At 36.2% G+C, this 18,437-nt stretch overlaps 1 protein-coding gene across 1 annotated transcript in view; it reads right to left on the bottom strand.

The window, feature by feature from the left end:
- LOC145277668 (DNA replication complex GINS protein PSF2-like) overlaps positions 1-10,442 on the bottom strand; it is a 40,192-nt gene extending 29,750 nt beyond the window's left edge. The window contains exon 1 of the mRNA XM_080129332.1: positions 10,209-10,442. Within this exon, the coding sequence (XP_079985458.1) occupies positions 10,209-10,322 (114 nt within the window). The 5' untranslated portion in view covers positions 10,323-10,442. The remainder of the gene's footprint in view (positions 1-10,208) is intronic.
- Between the last annotated feature and the right edge of the window lie 7,995 nt (positions 10,443-18,437).

The following is an 18,437-nucleotide window of genomic DNA, read 5'->3' as shown; positions in this document are numbered from 1 at the left end:
ACAATAGAAAAAAAAAAGTGACTTGGGTACCATCAGCTAAGATTAAAACCAAAGCGCTTAGCTCTCCAGCATTATTCGCCACAATCTAAGCTAATCTGCATATAAAAACTTTACAAATTAACCAACTTAAACATATAAATGTATATTTATGCATGCATAGAGGAGCATTTTAAATCACCTTATGCCTGTCAAAGTTCCAATTTTTGAATTTTGACATCTTGGCAGCTAATCCCCAATATATCAAGTTTCAAATCTGTAGACCAAAAATTGACAGAGTAGTTTGGTAAAGACAGTTCCGCACACACACACACACACACACACACACACACACACACACACACACACACACACACACACACACACACACACACACACAAGGTCACTTTTTTATATATGGTTATATTCAAGCTTCTTTACCAGTGTTTGTGAATGCTTTTTGTGCAGAGATGTCAGCTGCAAAATTAAACTAGTTTTTTTTTTTTTTTAATTGTATTTTTTAAAATGGCAAACGAACAATAAAATTGGATCATCAATTTTTTTTTTTGTTCGTTTGCTTATTTTAAAACACTTGGTGAAAAAACTTGGAGAAAGCATGAAAAACTAGTGTTTATAATCATAAATATAATTACCAATATTTATGATTATAAATATAATTACCAATATTTATGATTATAAATATAATTACCAATATTTATGATTATAAATATAATTACCAATATTTATGATTATAAATATAATTACCAATATTTATGATTATAAATATAATTACCAATATTTATGATTATAAATATAATTACCAATATTTATGATTATAAATATAATTATGAATATTTATAATTATAAATATAATTATCAATATTTATAATTATAAATATAATTATCAATATTTATAATTATAAATATAATTATCAATATTTATAATTATAAGCTCCTTTAAGCTTACTAAAGTTAAGTCCTGCCTGAGAAATGATAAAAAGTAAAAAAAAAAAGCAATCAACTAGCGTTATGCAATGTTCATAACTTCCACTCGTTAGAACACTCTTGATTGTTTTATTGTGCCCTCATTTGGCATTTACAGGTGTTTAATTTCCCTTAATTCTCATAACTGATGTTGGCTCAGAGTTGTGATGAAAAGAATAGGCGACACGTGTGCAGCAAACAGTGTCAGATAAACAATTATTTTATTTTTCTACTGACCCCTAAATATGTGAAATTTGGGAAATCAGTTAAAAAATAAAACAGAAACCCACTCAATATATGTCACGGTAACATATATTGAGTGGGTTTTATTTTATTTTATTTTTTTTTTTTTTTGCAAATTTAGCATTTTTTGGGGCAAGTTTTGAAATACAAACGGCTTTAAAAAGGCTAAACGCACAAAATTTAGCCCCAAAAAGTTGATGTTTCCAAAATGGGGGATCGATTTATAGGAACGTTGTATTAGAAGCGGAGCACTTCTTAAAAAATGTTAAACATTGAATTTTTCGTACTTATGCACTTTTGTTACCGTGGTAATTTTTTAAAAATAGTATTTTCAAGTTAAATACTATCTGTCATCTTAAATTGTTAAGTGAAAATAGAGAATAGTTAGAAAACACCCTCCACTCCCCATGTTAAGAATGACTTTCTAAATAACATTATTTCAGCACGGTAACAAAAGTGCATAAGTACCAAAGTTTTTTGTATTTTTTTTTTTTTTTGATAATCTGGTAGATTAATAGCCATTCGATAATGATCCGCTGAAAAAAAAGAAGAAAAAAAATTAGAGGAGCCACCTGTTTCCATATGTGCATCAAAACTTTTTCAGATAGGTAGAAGAGAAATTTATCTTGTTTTTGCTAACATTTGCTATGTTTTTTAATTTTTGGCAACTTTTTAGTATCTCTGTGCATAGTATAACAAACCCTTATTTCATGCAAAAAATGATTAAGAAAAATGCAGAATTTTTTATCTGGCACTGCTGGTGACTTCCAGTCACTTATTCTTCTGCATCATCAATTATTAATATTCATAGTTATATATATATATATATATATATATATATATATATACATACATTTCAATTTGTCTTTACATATGCAGTAATTTGTTGCTACACAGTCATGAGCATGTTTCGGTCTTCTAGTATTTAGTAACTAGAAACCTCTTCAGGCAACAAGGCTTATTTTTTCGTAAATAAGTGTTGTTGCCTGAAGAGGTCTCTAGTTACTAAATACTAGAAGACCGAAACATGGTCATGACTGTGTAGCAATAAATTACTGCTTATGTAAAGACAAATTGAAAATGTAACTTGCTCTACTTCCATATTGAGCACTCTTGTATTAACCTCGTTATATTTCATTGGTTACTCTACTTTTGAAAAATAGCAACTTCAAACTAATATATATATATATATATATATATATATATACATATACATACAGGGTGACCCCCCCCCCAAAAAAAACGGACCTCAACTCTAATTAGGCTCGTTTCTTAGTGTTTTGTCCGAATGAAATGAAACTTTGTTCATAACTAGTTCATTATATTCAAAACATCACATCAAAACACTAGGGTCTTTGGCTGGCCTGGCAAGAATACAGGGGAGACAACCAAGCAAAAAAAAAAAAAACATAATTAAATAAATAAATAAATAAAAAAAAAAAACGCTAAGCAAAATTCATCCCAAAGCAGCAAAATTAAAGTTGGCCTGCCAGGACACTATATATACAAATATAGGCAAATTTGGGCATATTTTATTGGGTTGAAAATATAGATTCTTTTTTACCAATTGTCATAAAATTTGGACGATATCATAATCTGCCAGAAATTTGACAATTACATCATGCCTATCATTGTATTGTTTTGGGGCCAATCAGTGTAGCCGATTTTCTTCTCTGCGAAGCGTTGCACTTTTGCTGGCTTTTTGTATTTTGTGTGCTTGAAACTAGGTTTCAGCTAAGAACTTGAACTGGACGGACACAGGGAATCTGTTCCAGTCACCTTGTTCCAGCCGAACTCTAGAAGACTGACTCTGCAGGAGGCATGGAGCCTCCAACTTTCATCTCTTTGAGGCAGTTTATCTTATGCCTAAATAATTAGGCTCATTACCATGAGTCCACTAGACTCGAATCAATTTATTTCATGCCTAAATATAGGCACATCTTCATTAAGAGACTTTAATTGGCAAGAATTGCTGCATTAACATTTTCATGGACTTCCGTACTATGCTTACAGAGCGAATATTAGATCCTTTACATCGGAAGGCATCATATCGACTCCTACAGCTGCAAACTCATATCTGCGAAGACAGAATAAACCTGCTTCATTTCTTGTTAAAAATAAACTATTACCTTTCGAGGTTTTTACTAGTTTTGTTTTCAGAGGCAAAAGATGTGCATTCCCTTTGTGCAACTGAGGAGCAATAAACATTGTCTTGAATTTTAAAGGTAAGCTTCTGTTGTTATTGTCCTGTTTTTTTGCCACTGTTCCAGGAGCAAAAAACAGTAAGATTTGTAAATCTTCAAAAAGCTTGCAAATTTCATGTAGTTTCGTCTCATAAAACCAAAGATATGTGCATTTCAATATTCAATTTGGCTACGATTATATATATATATATATATATATATATATATATATATATATATATATATATATATATACACACACACACACCCACACACACGGTGCCCAAAAAGTCACTGAAGGGTTTTGAACTTAAATAGATTCTTTATTTTTGATATCTTTCTGTAATTTTAACACAATCTAAGAAATTGGGAAATTAAAAAAAAAAAAAAATGCAAAATTCAAACAATCTTTATTCATGGAAAAATGTCTTAAATGTTGCTTATTTTCAGCTTTGCATATTTGTGCTTTTTCCAAAACATTATTCATGACAGATTGCAGAATCTCTGGATTGTGATTTAACTCCCTTGTTTCGTTCCTGATGTTTTTCAATTCTTGCAAAGTTTGGGGTTTGTTAACAAACTCTTTCTTTAAGATGTCTGTGATACTTTTTTTTTTATATATGGTAGTCACCACTTATCAAGGTCTGGAAACCACTCGGGGATAAGGGTTATTGCATGTACAGTAATCAATGGGATAGTATCTTAGTAATCGTTAGTATTGGAGATTTGATAAAGTGTCTTATTTAAGGGGGCCGTTCATCAGAAATTTGTTTATATTGGACTTGAAGACATCCAAGTTGTAGTCAGGTGGGAAACAGGCAAACGGAAAAGAGTTCCACAGGTGTGCACTTCTAAGAAAGAAGCCTTGTCCATGGAATCTACGTTTTGATTATGGCACAGATAAAGAGTGGGGAAAATTTTTGACAGTGGTTTCAGCTAGACGGGTGTTTATCGTGAAAGATTGGCGAGGGAGGACCAGAGATTGGAGTTCAGACGAGCACTTGCCATGGAAGTAACGATAAAACAAAGACAGGCTCGCAACGTCACTTCTGTGGGAGAGAGGTTGCAGGGAAGAGAAATGGCCCTCCCCCACTAAGCCATGAAGTCTATTTTGTACTCTGTCAATGCAGGATAGGCTGTTTTTAGCAGCTCCTACCCAGATATGGCAGCAGTACTCCATCCTTAGATGTACTTGGATTTTATATAGATAGAGAATTGCATCAGCAGTGAAATATCTTCTGGAGCGGTAGAAAGATCCTACCATTTTTCCAGCGACCTTGGCAACTGACTTGATGTACGTGTTCCATTTCAGGTCAGGAGTAAAGGTCAAGACCAGAAGCTTATCAAAATATGGAGTATCCCCTAGACGAGAGCCATCCATTTCAATTGATTCCAGATGGAGATCAGAGCGTTGATGATGTAAAGATAGGAAATAACCAGCCACCTCTTCCCCCAGTACCGTGCACTCAAATTCAGAGGAGAGAGAATCAGAGAGAACTTTGTCATTTACACCTTTAGATATGTTGCCATAGATGGTTGTGTCATCAGCACAGATGTCAACGAATGATTTAAATATGTGTTTTGGGAGATCATTGATGTAGATCAGGAAGAGAGGTTTTTTTTTTTTTTTTTTTACATAGGCATCACCACTTATCAAGGCCAAGAGGCCACTCAAGGATAAGGGTTAAAGAGTGTACAGTAGAAATTGGACAACATAGTAATCATTAGAAATGAAAATTTGGTAAATTTGATAACTTATATGGAACGGCTCATCAAGAACTTATTTACGTTAGACTTGAACACAACCATATTGTAGTCAGCCGGAAAGCAGGAAAACGGAAGACAATTCCACAGGCGTGCAGTTCTAAGAAAGAAGCTTTGTTCATGGAATCTACATTTAGGTTTAGGCACAGATAAAGAGTGGGGGGAATTATTGATAGTGTGTACAGCTAGACGAGTGTTTCTTGTGAAAGTTTGGCGAGGGGGGACCATAGATTGAAGCTCAGTTGAACACTTTCCATGAAAATAACGATACATCAGAGACAAACTCGCAACATCTCTTCTGTGAGAAAGAGGTTGCAAGGAAGAGAAAAGGACATCTCCTACGAGGCTACGAAGTCTATTTTGAACTCTATCAAGGCAGGATAAGTCCTTTCTAGCAGCTCCTGCCCAGATGTGGCAACAGTATTCCATCCTTGGACGTACCTGGCTCTTATATAGATAGAGAATAGTATCAGCAGTGAGATATTTACCGGATCGATAGAAAGATCCCACCATTTTTCCAGCGGCCTTGGCAACAGATTTGATGTACATGTTCCATTTAAGATCAGGAGTAATGGTCAAGCCCAGAAGCTTGTCAAAACTTGAGGCCTCCTGAAGACGAGAGCCATTCATTTCAATTGATGCCAGATGTGGATCAGAATGTTGATGATGTAAAGAGAGAAGCTTGGTTTTAGATGCATTAAAAGTAACCAGCCACTCCTTTTCCCATTGTACTACGTGCTCAAGATCAGAGGAGAGAGAATTGGAGAGAACTTGGTCGTTTACTGTCTTAGATGTGCTACCATAAATAGTAGTGTCGTGAGCATAAATGTCTACAAATGATGTAAGGATGTGATTTGGAAGATCATTAATGTAGATCAGGAAAAGAGTTGGGCCCAGGATGGACCCCTGAGGGACACCGGCATTAATACTGTGAGCTTCTGATTTTTGCCCCTCAACTACTACTCTTATGAACCTATCAGAAAGAAATGATTTAATAATTGAGAAGACATTTCCAGCTATACCATAGCTGGAGATCTTGTGAAGTAAACCTTTATGCCATACCCTATCAAAGGCCTTAGATATGTCAAGAGCAATTGCCCTAGAAAGGTTGCCTCCGTCGAGAGATTTGCTAATCCTATGAGATATAACTGTAAGCACATCTGCTGTAGATCTAGCAGAACAGAAACCATATTCAGTGTCACTAAGAAGGTTATTTTTGTTGATTTGTTGAGATGGTTGATTACTTCTGTATTTAACAGATTCCAGCAACTTACTCATGACGCACAGGAGACTTATCGGCCTGTACTGAGAGGGGGATGAGCGATCCCCTGAATTCTTAAAAATAGGGCATACTGATGAGATTTTCCAGGGAGATGGGAAACTATTCTTCTTAAGACAACGTTTAAACAGTTTTTTAAGTATGGGCGCTAGTTCAGGTTGAAGTTTTTTGAGTACTATAATTGGAATACCGTCAGGGCCAGTTGCTTTACTGGAATCAAGGTTTTTGATTAGCTTGGCAACATCACGTACAGATATACGTATATCACATAGCGTGTTTTCTGATACAGGAGGAAATATTGGGGGTTGGCGGCCTTGGTCGCAAAGGGTGGAATTAGCTGCAAAGTTCTTGACAAAGAGTTTGGCTTTGTCTGATGCTGACGAGATTACCTCAGGTCCATTGATAATAGTTGGGATGGAGCACACGCTTGTGTTCAGGATTCTGTTTGCTATTTGCCAAAACTGGTGGGAACCAAGCCGCTGCTCAGCTACTTTGGACGTAACAGATTGAGCATACAACTCTCTTGCGTTCTTTATTACTTTCTTACAATGGTTGCTGGCAGTCCTGAAAGCGGCTTTAGTTTCCATACATCTATTACGTTGGAAGCAGTGGAAAAAGTGATTTCTGTGTGCAATGACAGCAGCACATTCTGGAGAGAACCATGGCTGGCTATTAGGTTTTTGCTGAAACTTTTTCAAGGGTATGAAACGGTCAATACCTACAATTAACCATTCCATCAGGTCTAATACTATAGAGGACACATCCTTTTTAAACATGGAATGCAGAGGTAGATCAGATATAAATGTACGGAAGCTATCCCAGTCAGCCTTAGTGTATCGATATACTGTACGATGGAGAGGTACGTCTGGGGACATATTACATTTCATTTTTATCTTAATTGATACAACAGAGTGCTCGGAACATCCAAGAGGCGACAGAACAGAAACTGAACATAGTTCAGGGCAAGTTGTGAGAAAAAGGTCTAGTAGGCTCGCATACTGGCCATCATTGTCGGGCACACGGGTGGGTTTCTGAACAATCTGAGTGAGGTCATAGGCAATGGAGAAATCATGACAGAACCTCCCCTCATCATCGGTCTTGTTTGAGTGGGTCAACCATTCGGCGTTGTGAACATTGAAGTCTCCACATACGTGAATGTTAGCTGAAGGATAAGCAGATAGGACTTGGTCAATTTTCTCAGATATGCTTTGAAAGATAGTAACTCCGCTGTTGTGGGGGCGATAGAGAGTAAATATAAATGCAGGACTCCAGCATTAATACTGTGGGCCTCTGATTTCTGCCCGTCAACCACTACTCTTATGAACCTATCGGAGAGGAATGATTTAATGATAGAGAGAATATTTTCAGTTATACCGTAGCTGGAAATCTTGTGAAGTAGGCCCTTATGCCATACTTTATCGAAGGCCTTTGATATGGCTAGAGCAATTGCCTAGAGAGGAAGCCTTTGTCGAGAGATTCACTAATCCTATGAGATATAACCATTAGCACATCTGCTGTAGATCTGGCAGAACGGAAATCATATTGCATGTCACTAAGAAGGTTATTTCTGCTGAGGTGGTTGACTACTTCTCTATTTAATATGGATTCCATTAACTTAAACATGACACACGAGACTTATAGGTCTGTACTGAGAGGGAGAGGACTTATGACCTGAATTCTTAAATACAGGGCATTCTAATGAGGTTTTCCAGGGTGTTGGGAAGCACTTCTCCTTAAGGCAACGCTTAAACAGTTTTGTAAGCATGGGAGCAAATTCTGGTTGAAGCTTTTTTAACACTATAATTGGGATGCCATCAGGGCCAGTTGCTTTACTGGAATCAAGGTTCTTGATTAGCTTGGCGACATCACGCACAGATATTTGTATGTTGCATAGCGTGTTGTCTATTATAGGAGGGAATACAGGGAGTTGATGGCCTTGGTTGCATAGGGTAGAATTAGCTGCAAAGTTCTTGGAAAATAGTTTGGCCTCGTCTGATGCTGACAAGATGACCTCAGGTCCATTGATGATGGTTGGGATAGAACGCACGCTTCTGTTCAGGATCCTGTTTGCTATTTGCCAAAACTGGTGGGAACCAAACCGCTGCTCAGCTACTTTGGATTTAACGGACTGAGCATATAGCTCTCTTGCATTTTTTATTACTCTTTTACAGTGGTTGCTGGCAGTCCTGAAAGCAGCCTTAGTCTCAGTGCATCTATTACGTTGGTAGCTATGGAAAAAGTGATTTCTGTGCGCAATAGCAGCAGCACATTCTGGGGATAACCATGGCTGGCTGTTAGGTTTTTGTTGGAATTTTTTGGATGGTATGAATCGGTCTATGCCTACAATTAACCATTCAGTCAGGTCTGATACTATAGAGGACATCCTTTTTAAACATGGAATGCAGGGGTATATCAGATATAAATGTACGGAAGCTAACTCAGTCAGCCGTAGAGTATCGATATATATAGTATGGTGGAGAGGTACGTCTGAAGACTTATTACATTTCATTTTTATCTTAACTGATACAACCGAGTGGTCGGAAGATCCCAGAGAAGACAGAACGGAATATGAACATAGCTCAGGGGAAGTTGTGAGGAAAAGGTCTAGAAGGCTTGTGTACTGACCGGAAGTATCGGGCACATATGGGTAGGTTCGTGAACAACCTGGGTGAGGTCATAGGCAATGGAGAAATCATGACTGAACCTCCCCTCATCATCTGTCTTGTTCGAGTGGGTGGGTCAGCCATTCCACATTGTGGACATTGAAGTCACCACAAATGTGGATGTTTGCCAAAGGATGAGCAGGCAGGATGTGGTGAATTTTCTCAGGTATACACAGAATTTGTGTGAAATATTAAACGGTTCTTCTGCTCGATTAATGTCATTGCGTTACTTACCGAAAAACGGTTAATTAAACTGCAGAAGCAAGCACCCGTTAAAAACTATACAAGTTATATAACTGAATATCCCCCCCAAAAAAAGAACGAAAAACATAAAAATCTTTTTATAAACTGCTCGTGAAAACTTAATCTTTTAGATTAATTCAAAAGCATTAAAAACTACGTAACAACACAAAAAAAGTGAACATTTATTTTTTTTCAAAACTTTATTTCTAATGTTCGCTAAAGATTCATCCGCGATGTGACTAGTCACTTTACTACACGAACGCATCATGTAAGAAAAGCGTTAACGAAAGCGGTGAAATGGCGCAAAATAGTCCCAGCATTCAGGGGTTAATACAATGCAAACGGTAAATTCGCGACGGGTTTAAATGCCAGAATGCAATACGTAATCTGAATTTGTACCTAAAATACTACCGAAGAACTTGTCCAACTAATAATCATACGATGAATATTTTGCGTGGACTAATCCATAAAACAAAGTATTGAAAGAGGTGAAAACTTTCGTATTACGAACTCGGACTTAGGGTTAGTATTGGTCGTATTTTATTATTGCTGATTAAAATGCAAAAGTACCCATTTTTCAATCTAAAAAAATAAAACGTTCCGCCACAACTTTATAAACTTTTACACATTTCTATTACATTGGTTAAAAATAAATCGAAACAGATTTGTCAATTTCTGTTTTATTTCATTATAACTTTACAAAAAGACAGGAAAGTTGATAAAAAATGATCTGTATTTTTTTTTTTTAACATTTGTATATCTTTAAAACAGTTTACGAAATTAAATATTTTCAAGTTAAAATAAAAATAACGATAAAAAAAACAACAAAAATTTGCTTGACATAAATAAACGAAAAACGTGGCCAATTTTTACCTGGATTAAATAAATCTTGGAATAAGTGAAATTCGGTTCAATTTCGACAAGTTCTTTCTCTGCAATAAATTCCACTTCAGCAGCAGACATTTTGCTTGCGATGGAAGAAATCATTTTAGCTAAATCTTATTGTAAATAAAGAAACAGAAAAGATAGAGTTTGTTAACTTAAAAAGTTTTCCCACGAAAGGAAATCAAAACAAGTTATTTAATTCGTCGGAAGTTTTATTTTCGCGGTCAAACTTGCGTCATTTCCGCTTCCGGTTTACATGAAACCCACGTGGTTATGCAAAACAGTAAATTTTGCACATATTTATATTCTGTTTTGCACGGAGTCATTAAAAATAGGGTATTATTTTACTTTAAGGTCCGTCGCACGTTCGTATATAACAAAATATTTTTTTTGTAGATTTCAGTGTGTTAAAAACGAATCTGCAAACCGTTTCCGTCGCAAATAAATAGTTTCCATGATATAAAGAAATTACTTTATCGAAAAGTGGGTGATCACTTTTCAATGTAAATTTAACTTAAAATGAGCACTCACTTTCTGGGCCACCTGAGAGAGGGGACATTTTTTGTGTGTTTATTGGCTAAAAAAAGATTGGGTTTGTATTACTGTACACATAGATTCGAAAAAGTTGTCAAAAAACAAATATAGAACAAATAAATGTCATCAAAGGCAAGATAAGTTACTTTTCTACCTAACTGGATATATTTTTTGTGTTTTTATTCAGTGTAACATGTTTATTCAGCTCGAAAAACATGCAGTGTTTACCGATGTATTAGAAAATTCAAAATGGCGGCCGACTCTCTCTCTCGGAGAGGGTAAGTTTGGGAAAAGGTATTATAAATAATAAACTAGACAAAATACTGTTAGAAATTCGCTCAATATATGTTACCGTGACATAAGTTGACATATATTCGGTTGTTTTTTAATAGTATTTGTCTAGTTTATTATTTATAACATCTTTTCCCAAACTTACCGTGTTAAAGAGACGGTCGGGCGCCATTTTAAATTTTCTAATACATCGGTAAACACTGCATGTTTTTCGAGCTGAATAAACATGTTACACTGAATAAAAACACAAAAAATATATCCAGTTAGGTAGAAAAGTAACTTATCTTGCCTTTGATGACATTTATTTGTTCTATATTTGTTTTTTGACAACTTTTTCGAATCTATGTGTACAGTAATACAAACCGAAAAGATTTTTGTTTGATTTCTTTTGCATGGTATTAACACCTGAACTTGGGACTCTTTTCCATTTCACAGCTTAGCCTTCGTTTACGCTACGCGTGAGCATAAATGAAGGCTGTTAAATGTGCACTCGCGTACCAAACTGCCTTGTCACACTGTAGTATTGGCGAAAAATTAAAATTCGACGAAAAACAAGCAGTTTTCCAAATATTAAACCATGTAATTCTATATGTTATCACGGGTGGCCATTTTGTATGTGCAAGCACGTGCATGTGGTCGACGTATGTGCATGGCACATGCGCGTCGACCATATACGCGCGCTTGGTCATACTTATATATCGTTTTCAGGTTTGTATTACTATGTACACAGATTCAAAAAAGTTGTCAAAAAAACAAATATATAACAAATGTTATCAAAAGCAAGATAAGTTACTTTTCTATCTAACTGGATAATTTTTTTACTGTTTTTATTTAATGTAACATGTTTACCAATATATTGGAAAATTTTAAATGGTGCCAAACTCTCTGCTGAATACGGTAAGTTTGGGAAAATAAGTTAAAAATAAAAACTATACAAAATACTGTTCGAAACTCGCTCCATATATGTTACCATGACATATGCTGACATATATTCGGTGGGTTTTTAACAGTATTTTTTATTTTTTTATTTTTAACTCACTTACTGTGTTCAACAGAGTCCGGCACTTTTCAAATTTTCCAATACATCAGTAAACACTATGTTTTTCGAGCTGAATAAACATGTTACATTAAATAAAAACACTAAAAACTTATCCAGTTGGGTAGAAAAGTAACTTATCTTGCCTTTGATAATATTTATTGGTGCTTGTCTATTCCTGGGCCGAACAAAATTTTTTACAAGAAAAATCTGAAAAAAATCTTTATAATGTACGTACTTATCACTGCATGAAGATGTTGTATTCCAATAATCACGTAAATCGATCAAGTAGTTTTTTTTTTTAAGAAAATCAAATATCACGCTTTAGCGAAGAATTGCTTCACGCCATCTTGTTTGAGACTGATACGCTAGTAACGACACCTGTAGGATCAACAAGGGCAGACAATCGACTTGGAAACAAAAATTGCAAAACCCTGTTGTTTTTTTTTCGTAAATGTCGAAAACACTTTTTTTATAATACGATATAATACATTAACTTATTTAATAAATAAATAAATTGACTTCTTTTAATAAAGGGAATGCCGAAAACACTGGGGGGATTTTTTCGTTTGAAAACAGACTTTAATAAGCAAACATGAAAAACTTAGATGAAAATATACAAGATAAAAAAAAATATATACTTGATTGATTTAAAGAAAATTAAATTTTACGATTTTGTATTATAGAAAAAGTGCTTTCAACATTTAAGAATAAAAAGAATAAAAAAGTCTATCAGTGGCAGTCTAACAAATAGTTGCTTCAAAATGTCTGGTTGAAGTGGGTTCTCGCCTAGAAATTGCTTCATCCTTCTCAAGAGTTGAGAAGGCTTCCTATTGCCCAGCTCCTCTTCTGTGAGGACGTGGTGGAGGTGCTTCTGTTGTGAATCTGATGTTCGTTAATCAATTCTGACTTAAAAGTGTCGTACGTAACAGATGCAGGTGGGACGATGATTAAATCACGCACTTCAGCCAGTACCTCATGTGATAGTGAAGCCATGACATGGTTGAGCTTGGTAAGCTCAGTATGGATCCTTTGAGTCTGTACATGTGTGAACCAAAGCATAGGGTTGTCTACCCAAAAAAGGTGGGACCTTTACTATCTCAAGCATGGTCAAATTTAATGACACTGTGTTGTTCTCCGTTGTGTACTGTGTGAATGTTTTAGTCCGCAACTATCGTCTGATAATTCCTTTATCACTGTCTGTATACTGCAGGAGTAATCATTTATTAAATTAATAAAATGTTCACCGTCATTATTTTATTAGTGATGTTATTTGAAATGAGCAATCCGTATTCCATCTGAGCATTCATCACGACAGAGTCATCAACTCTAATCGGTGAATTTATATAAAAGAAATGATATTTTCTGATGTGTTAAAGATAGTATAACAAAGTGTTCAGACATATGTTTTCTTGTGTTGAATGTTCATAATGAAGGATTACTGAAGTGAGGATTTTGTAAGTATGGCATGAGGCTTGAAATTACTGATATTTTTTTTATGATGAAAATGCCGCACGAGGGCTTAAAGTCCAGGTGGCTATTTTTTAGAGAAACAGTCCATAAATTATATAAGCGAATATGTGTGTGTGCATTCATATAATAAGAACAGTAGTTTGAAATAAGAATATTCAAAACTAGGTTTGAGTTCTCGCTATATGTTGTAAATTTCCATGCTGGGTATTGAAGTCCATTGAAGGTATTGTTACCAAAAACCAGAGAATTGACTTTACTGCTTAACTGTATAATTTTCGCATGCGATTCCTAATTGTAAGATTTATGTATGCATCTATTATCACCCCTTTTACTTAGCCAAGCCAGCGTGGTTTCTGTCATCGCTGCCAATTTTCAGCAAAGATAGAGGTACTCCATTAACGAGTTCAGCTGAAGAGTATCCAAAATCCTCTTTGATTTATATACTTTATCTTGACAAACAAGAGTTTTACAAAACAAAATTAGGCACAAGGCCAATAAAAGGTGGGCTCTCTCTACCGTGCTAGAAAACTACTAACACCCGAAAGTATCCTGTACCTCTATAAGGCCACCATTCGCCCATGTATGGAGTATTGCTGTCACATCTGGGCTGGTGCATCTGCTACTAGTCTCTTGCTCCTTGACAAGGTTCAAAAGAGAGTTGCAAACCTGATAGGCCCTGAACTGGCATCTAAGCTTCAGCCTCTGTCCCATCGACGAAATGTTGCATCCCTCTGCCTTTTCTACAAGTATTTTAGTGGTGAATGCTCTGACGAACTGCAATCACTTGTGCCCCCACGACGTGAGCACCCTCGACAAACCCGACAGGTTGCTAAATCCCACCCCCACACAGTAGAGATCCCTAGATGTAAAAGATCTTTTTATTCCAATAGTTTCTTCCCCAGAACCGCTAGACTCTGGAATTCCATTCCAGGTCCCTGCTTCCCCAACAGTACTGACGTGCAGAAGTTCAAGTGTAACGTGAACCGACATCTTGCTGCCCAAATCCCTACATAGTACCCCAGTAGTTGTTGCCCCTGATAGTAGCCCCCTACACCAAAGTGGCAATTTGCCTTGTTTGGGGTGAAAATGTAATAAAAAAAAAAAAAAAAAAAAAAAATTGGGGAGGTGGGAAGCCTATGGTCATCCTTGTCGCTTTGTCTAAGATATTCCTAGCTAGAGTTCTCAGTCACCATAATACTACATTCACACCAGGGGTCATCCTACTTTAAGATTCTCAAATAAAGTCTTTTTTTTTTCTTTTTTTTTTTAGCTGGATGATAGCCAAGAAGAACAATAACTATGTCCACATTGCATGGCTGTTGGTTCAGTTAAGTATACAAACGACTTTCAATTGATGATGGAAGCGTTCTATCGTCCTGTTAGAAACTAGTTGAGATCTATTCATACATATACCTATAATTCTGGAAAAGTTCTAGAAGAGATGGGATTCGAACTGTCCATCATGGTCGGTGGTACCAGCCATGAGATGTCTCTAACGCAATTTCCAACTCTATATTACAGTTAAAATATTGATTGGGCAAATGGTTTCATTTCAGCTAAAATTTTACAAAATGTTTCGTTCGTTTCATTATAATTACCGCAACATAATAAAATTGCAATTAATGCTCATTGAATATTCGTATAAACATGAAATTTAAATATTTTGATTTATGAAATTTTTTATAATTACTTTTTCAAATTACTCAAACTGATTAATAAATGCAATTTTTCGGTTGCCCTAATTATAACTTTTTATGTTTCATAGTTTTTGTTAAGCCTTGGTACCTTTTGCAACATTCTGGTTGTAATTAAATACTTATAGATGTACGAAACAAAATGAAAAATAAATAAAACAAAACTTAAGTTTTGTGTTGTTTCCATACGAAAAACTGAAAATTAGTAAATATTTCGAAGGAAACAAATCTAACCTTGCAAAATTTCTTTATAGGTAGGTAAACTGTAAGGCGTTATTGTGAAATGGCAAGCAAAAATAGATTCCCAAGCAGTAAATAATTCCCTCATTAGCAGGTAAATTATTTACGACACAAGGCAAATACCTGCTTGCCTGTATCTGACTGCTCTATTGAGGCTTTAAATTAGGGGAAAAAAATTTTGGTTGACTTCTTCAAGGGAGGAAGGGGTCTAAAAAGCATGGAAAGCACAGCTGGCTACGCTCTTGAATGACTGTCAGGTCACAGTGTGAAACTGTCTATACAAGTGAGGCAGTAAATAAATTTGTAGTGCCGTTCTGGCATTTTGAAAAGTGCCAAGAACAACACTAGCAATTAATAGACATATAGTTAATTTGGTGAATAAAAAAGAGGAATACAAGCATGAATTTTATGACTGGGTCACCAGTTAGCAAGTGCTAACTTAACAAGAATTTTGGAACGAAAGGGAGAAAACCTGAATAAACAAAGTATATGTATAGCTGTTGAAACAATAAAGATGAGAATAACAGTCAGTAAAAGAAGGAACACACAAATTATAAAACCTCATCAGAAACTATTCCAAATTACTTATTTCTATCAATTTTACAGAGATGTAAAATATAATTTGAAAGATCAAAGTTTGTTGAGAAGTTTTAAAGTTTTTGAATATGAAGTAGACCAAAAGGGTTAAAACGTTTGTTTTAAAGTTCTGTTGTGTGTATCTGTGTGTGTGTTTTGGGGGTGGCTGAGTTCACTCATGGCAGGTTTAAAGTACCTTCAGTATAGAGTATAACATTCTTCTAGGATGAGTGTTGTTGATGTTGAGATTCAAATCACGTAGGCGTCACCTGGAAGGATTTTCTCTTATAGGTTTGGTTGATTTCACACAAGAAATTTTATTGGTTTTTGAGTTCACACATTCCTGTGAAAACCCGATTTGATTTAAAGTGATTTTTTTTTTTTACACGGTGGTCACCACTTATCAAGGCCCCGAAGCCACTCAGGGATAAGGGTTATTGCAAGTACAGTACGTTAGTGTGGAGAGTTAATGAAGTGTTTACTTAAGGGAGCGGTTCATTAGGAATTTGTTCACGTTGGACTTGAAGACATCCAGGTTGTAGTCAGGTGGGAAGCAGGCAGACGGAACAGAGTTCCACAAGTTCTAAGAAAGAAGCTTTGTTCATGGAATCTACATTTTGATTTAGGCACAGATAAAGAGTGGGGAAAGTTTTTGACAGTGGATTCAGCTGGACGGGTGTTTTTCGTGAAAGATTGGCGAGGGGGGGACCGGAGATTGGAGCTCAGACGAGCAACTGCCATGAAAATAACGATAAAACAAGGATAGGCTCGCAATGACTCTTCTGTGGGAGAGAGGTTGCAAGAAAGAGAAAAGGGCATCCCCCACTAAGCCACAATGTCTATTTTGTACTTTGTCAAGGCAGGATAGGCTGTTTTTAGCAGCTCCTGTCCAGATATGGCAGCAGTATTCTATCCTTGGATGTACTTGGCTTTTATATAGATAGAGAATTGCATCAGTAGTGAGATATCTTCTAGAGCAGTAAAAGGATCCCACCATCTTTCCAGCGACCTTGGCAACAGACTTGGTGTACGTGTTCCATTTCAGATCAGGAGTAAAGGACAAACCCAGAAGCTTGTCAAAACATGGAGCTTCTCCTAGACGAGAGCCATCCATTACAATTGATGCCAGATGGGGATCAGAGCATTGATGATGTAAAGATAGGAGTTTGGTTTTTGATGCATTAAAGGTAACCAGCCACGTCTTCCCCCACTGAACCACACGCTCGAGATCAGAGGAGAGAGAATCAGAGAGAACTTTGTCATTTACAGCCTTTGATGTGTTGCCGTAGATGGTCATGTCATCAGTATAGATGTCAACGAATGATTTAAGTAGGTATTTTGGGAGATCATTGATGTAGATCAGGAAGAGAGTTGGGCCTAGGATTGACCCTTGAGGGACTCCAGCATTAATACTGTAGGCCTCTGATTTTTGTCCATCGACTACTACTCTTATGAGCCTATCAGAGAGAAATGATTTAATGATTGAGAAAACATTTCCAGTTATACTGTAGCTGGAAATCTTGTGAAGTAGGCATTTATACCATATCTTGTCGAAGGCCTTTGATATGTCAAGAGCAATTGCCCTAGAAAGGAAGCCTTTGTCAAGAGATTCACTAATCCTGTGAGATATAAGTGTTAGCACATCTGCGGTAGATCTTATTGACCTCATTAAAAACTGTCCCGCAGAAAATGTTAACTGCTGACTAGCTATTGTTTACGTCGTCATAACACTCGCAGAAAATGTTAACTCCACGATTTCCACTTGACCTCATTAAGTCATTAGGTGCGGGCACCTGTCAATTCTCTTCCAACTTATATAAATTCAAACTTTTTTTTTTTTTATCAAGGCGCGTAAGCCACTCGGGGATAAGGCTTATTTTGTGTACAATAATCTATGGGATAATATTGTAGTAATAGTTGGTATTGGAGATTTAATAGAGTGTCTTACTTAAGGGGGCGATTAATCAGGAATTTGTTTATGTTGGACTTGAAGACGTCTAAGTTGTAGTCAGGTGGGAAACAGGCAAACGGAAGAGAATTCCACAGGCGTGCACTTCTCAGAAAAAAGCTATGTTCATGGAATCTACGTTTTGATTTAGGCACAGTTAAAGAGTGGGGGAAATTACTGACAGTGGTTTTAGCTAGACGGGTGTTTATCGTGAAGGATTGGCGAGGGAGGTTCAAGAGATTGGAGCTCGGACGAGCACTTGCCATGAAAATAATGATAAAACAAGGACAGGCTCGCAACGTCTCTTCTGTGGGAGAGAGGTTGCAGGGAAGAGAAGAGAACATCCCCCACTAAGCCACAAAGTCTATTTTGTACTTTGTCAAGGCAGGATAGGCTGTTTTTCGAAGCTCCTGCCCAGATGTGGC

The sequence above is a fragment of the Euprymna scolopes genome, chromosome 6 (assembly GCF_053919585.1).
Source record: "Euprymna scolopes isolate OS-2025 chromosome 6, ASM5391958v1, whole genome shotgun sequence".
Classification (NCBI taxonomy): domain Eukaryota; kingdom Metazoa; phylum Mollusca; class Cephalopoda; order Sepiida; family Sepiolidae; genus Euprymna; species Euprymna scolopes.
This window is presented reverse-complemented; position numbering and strand designations above follow the sequence as displayed.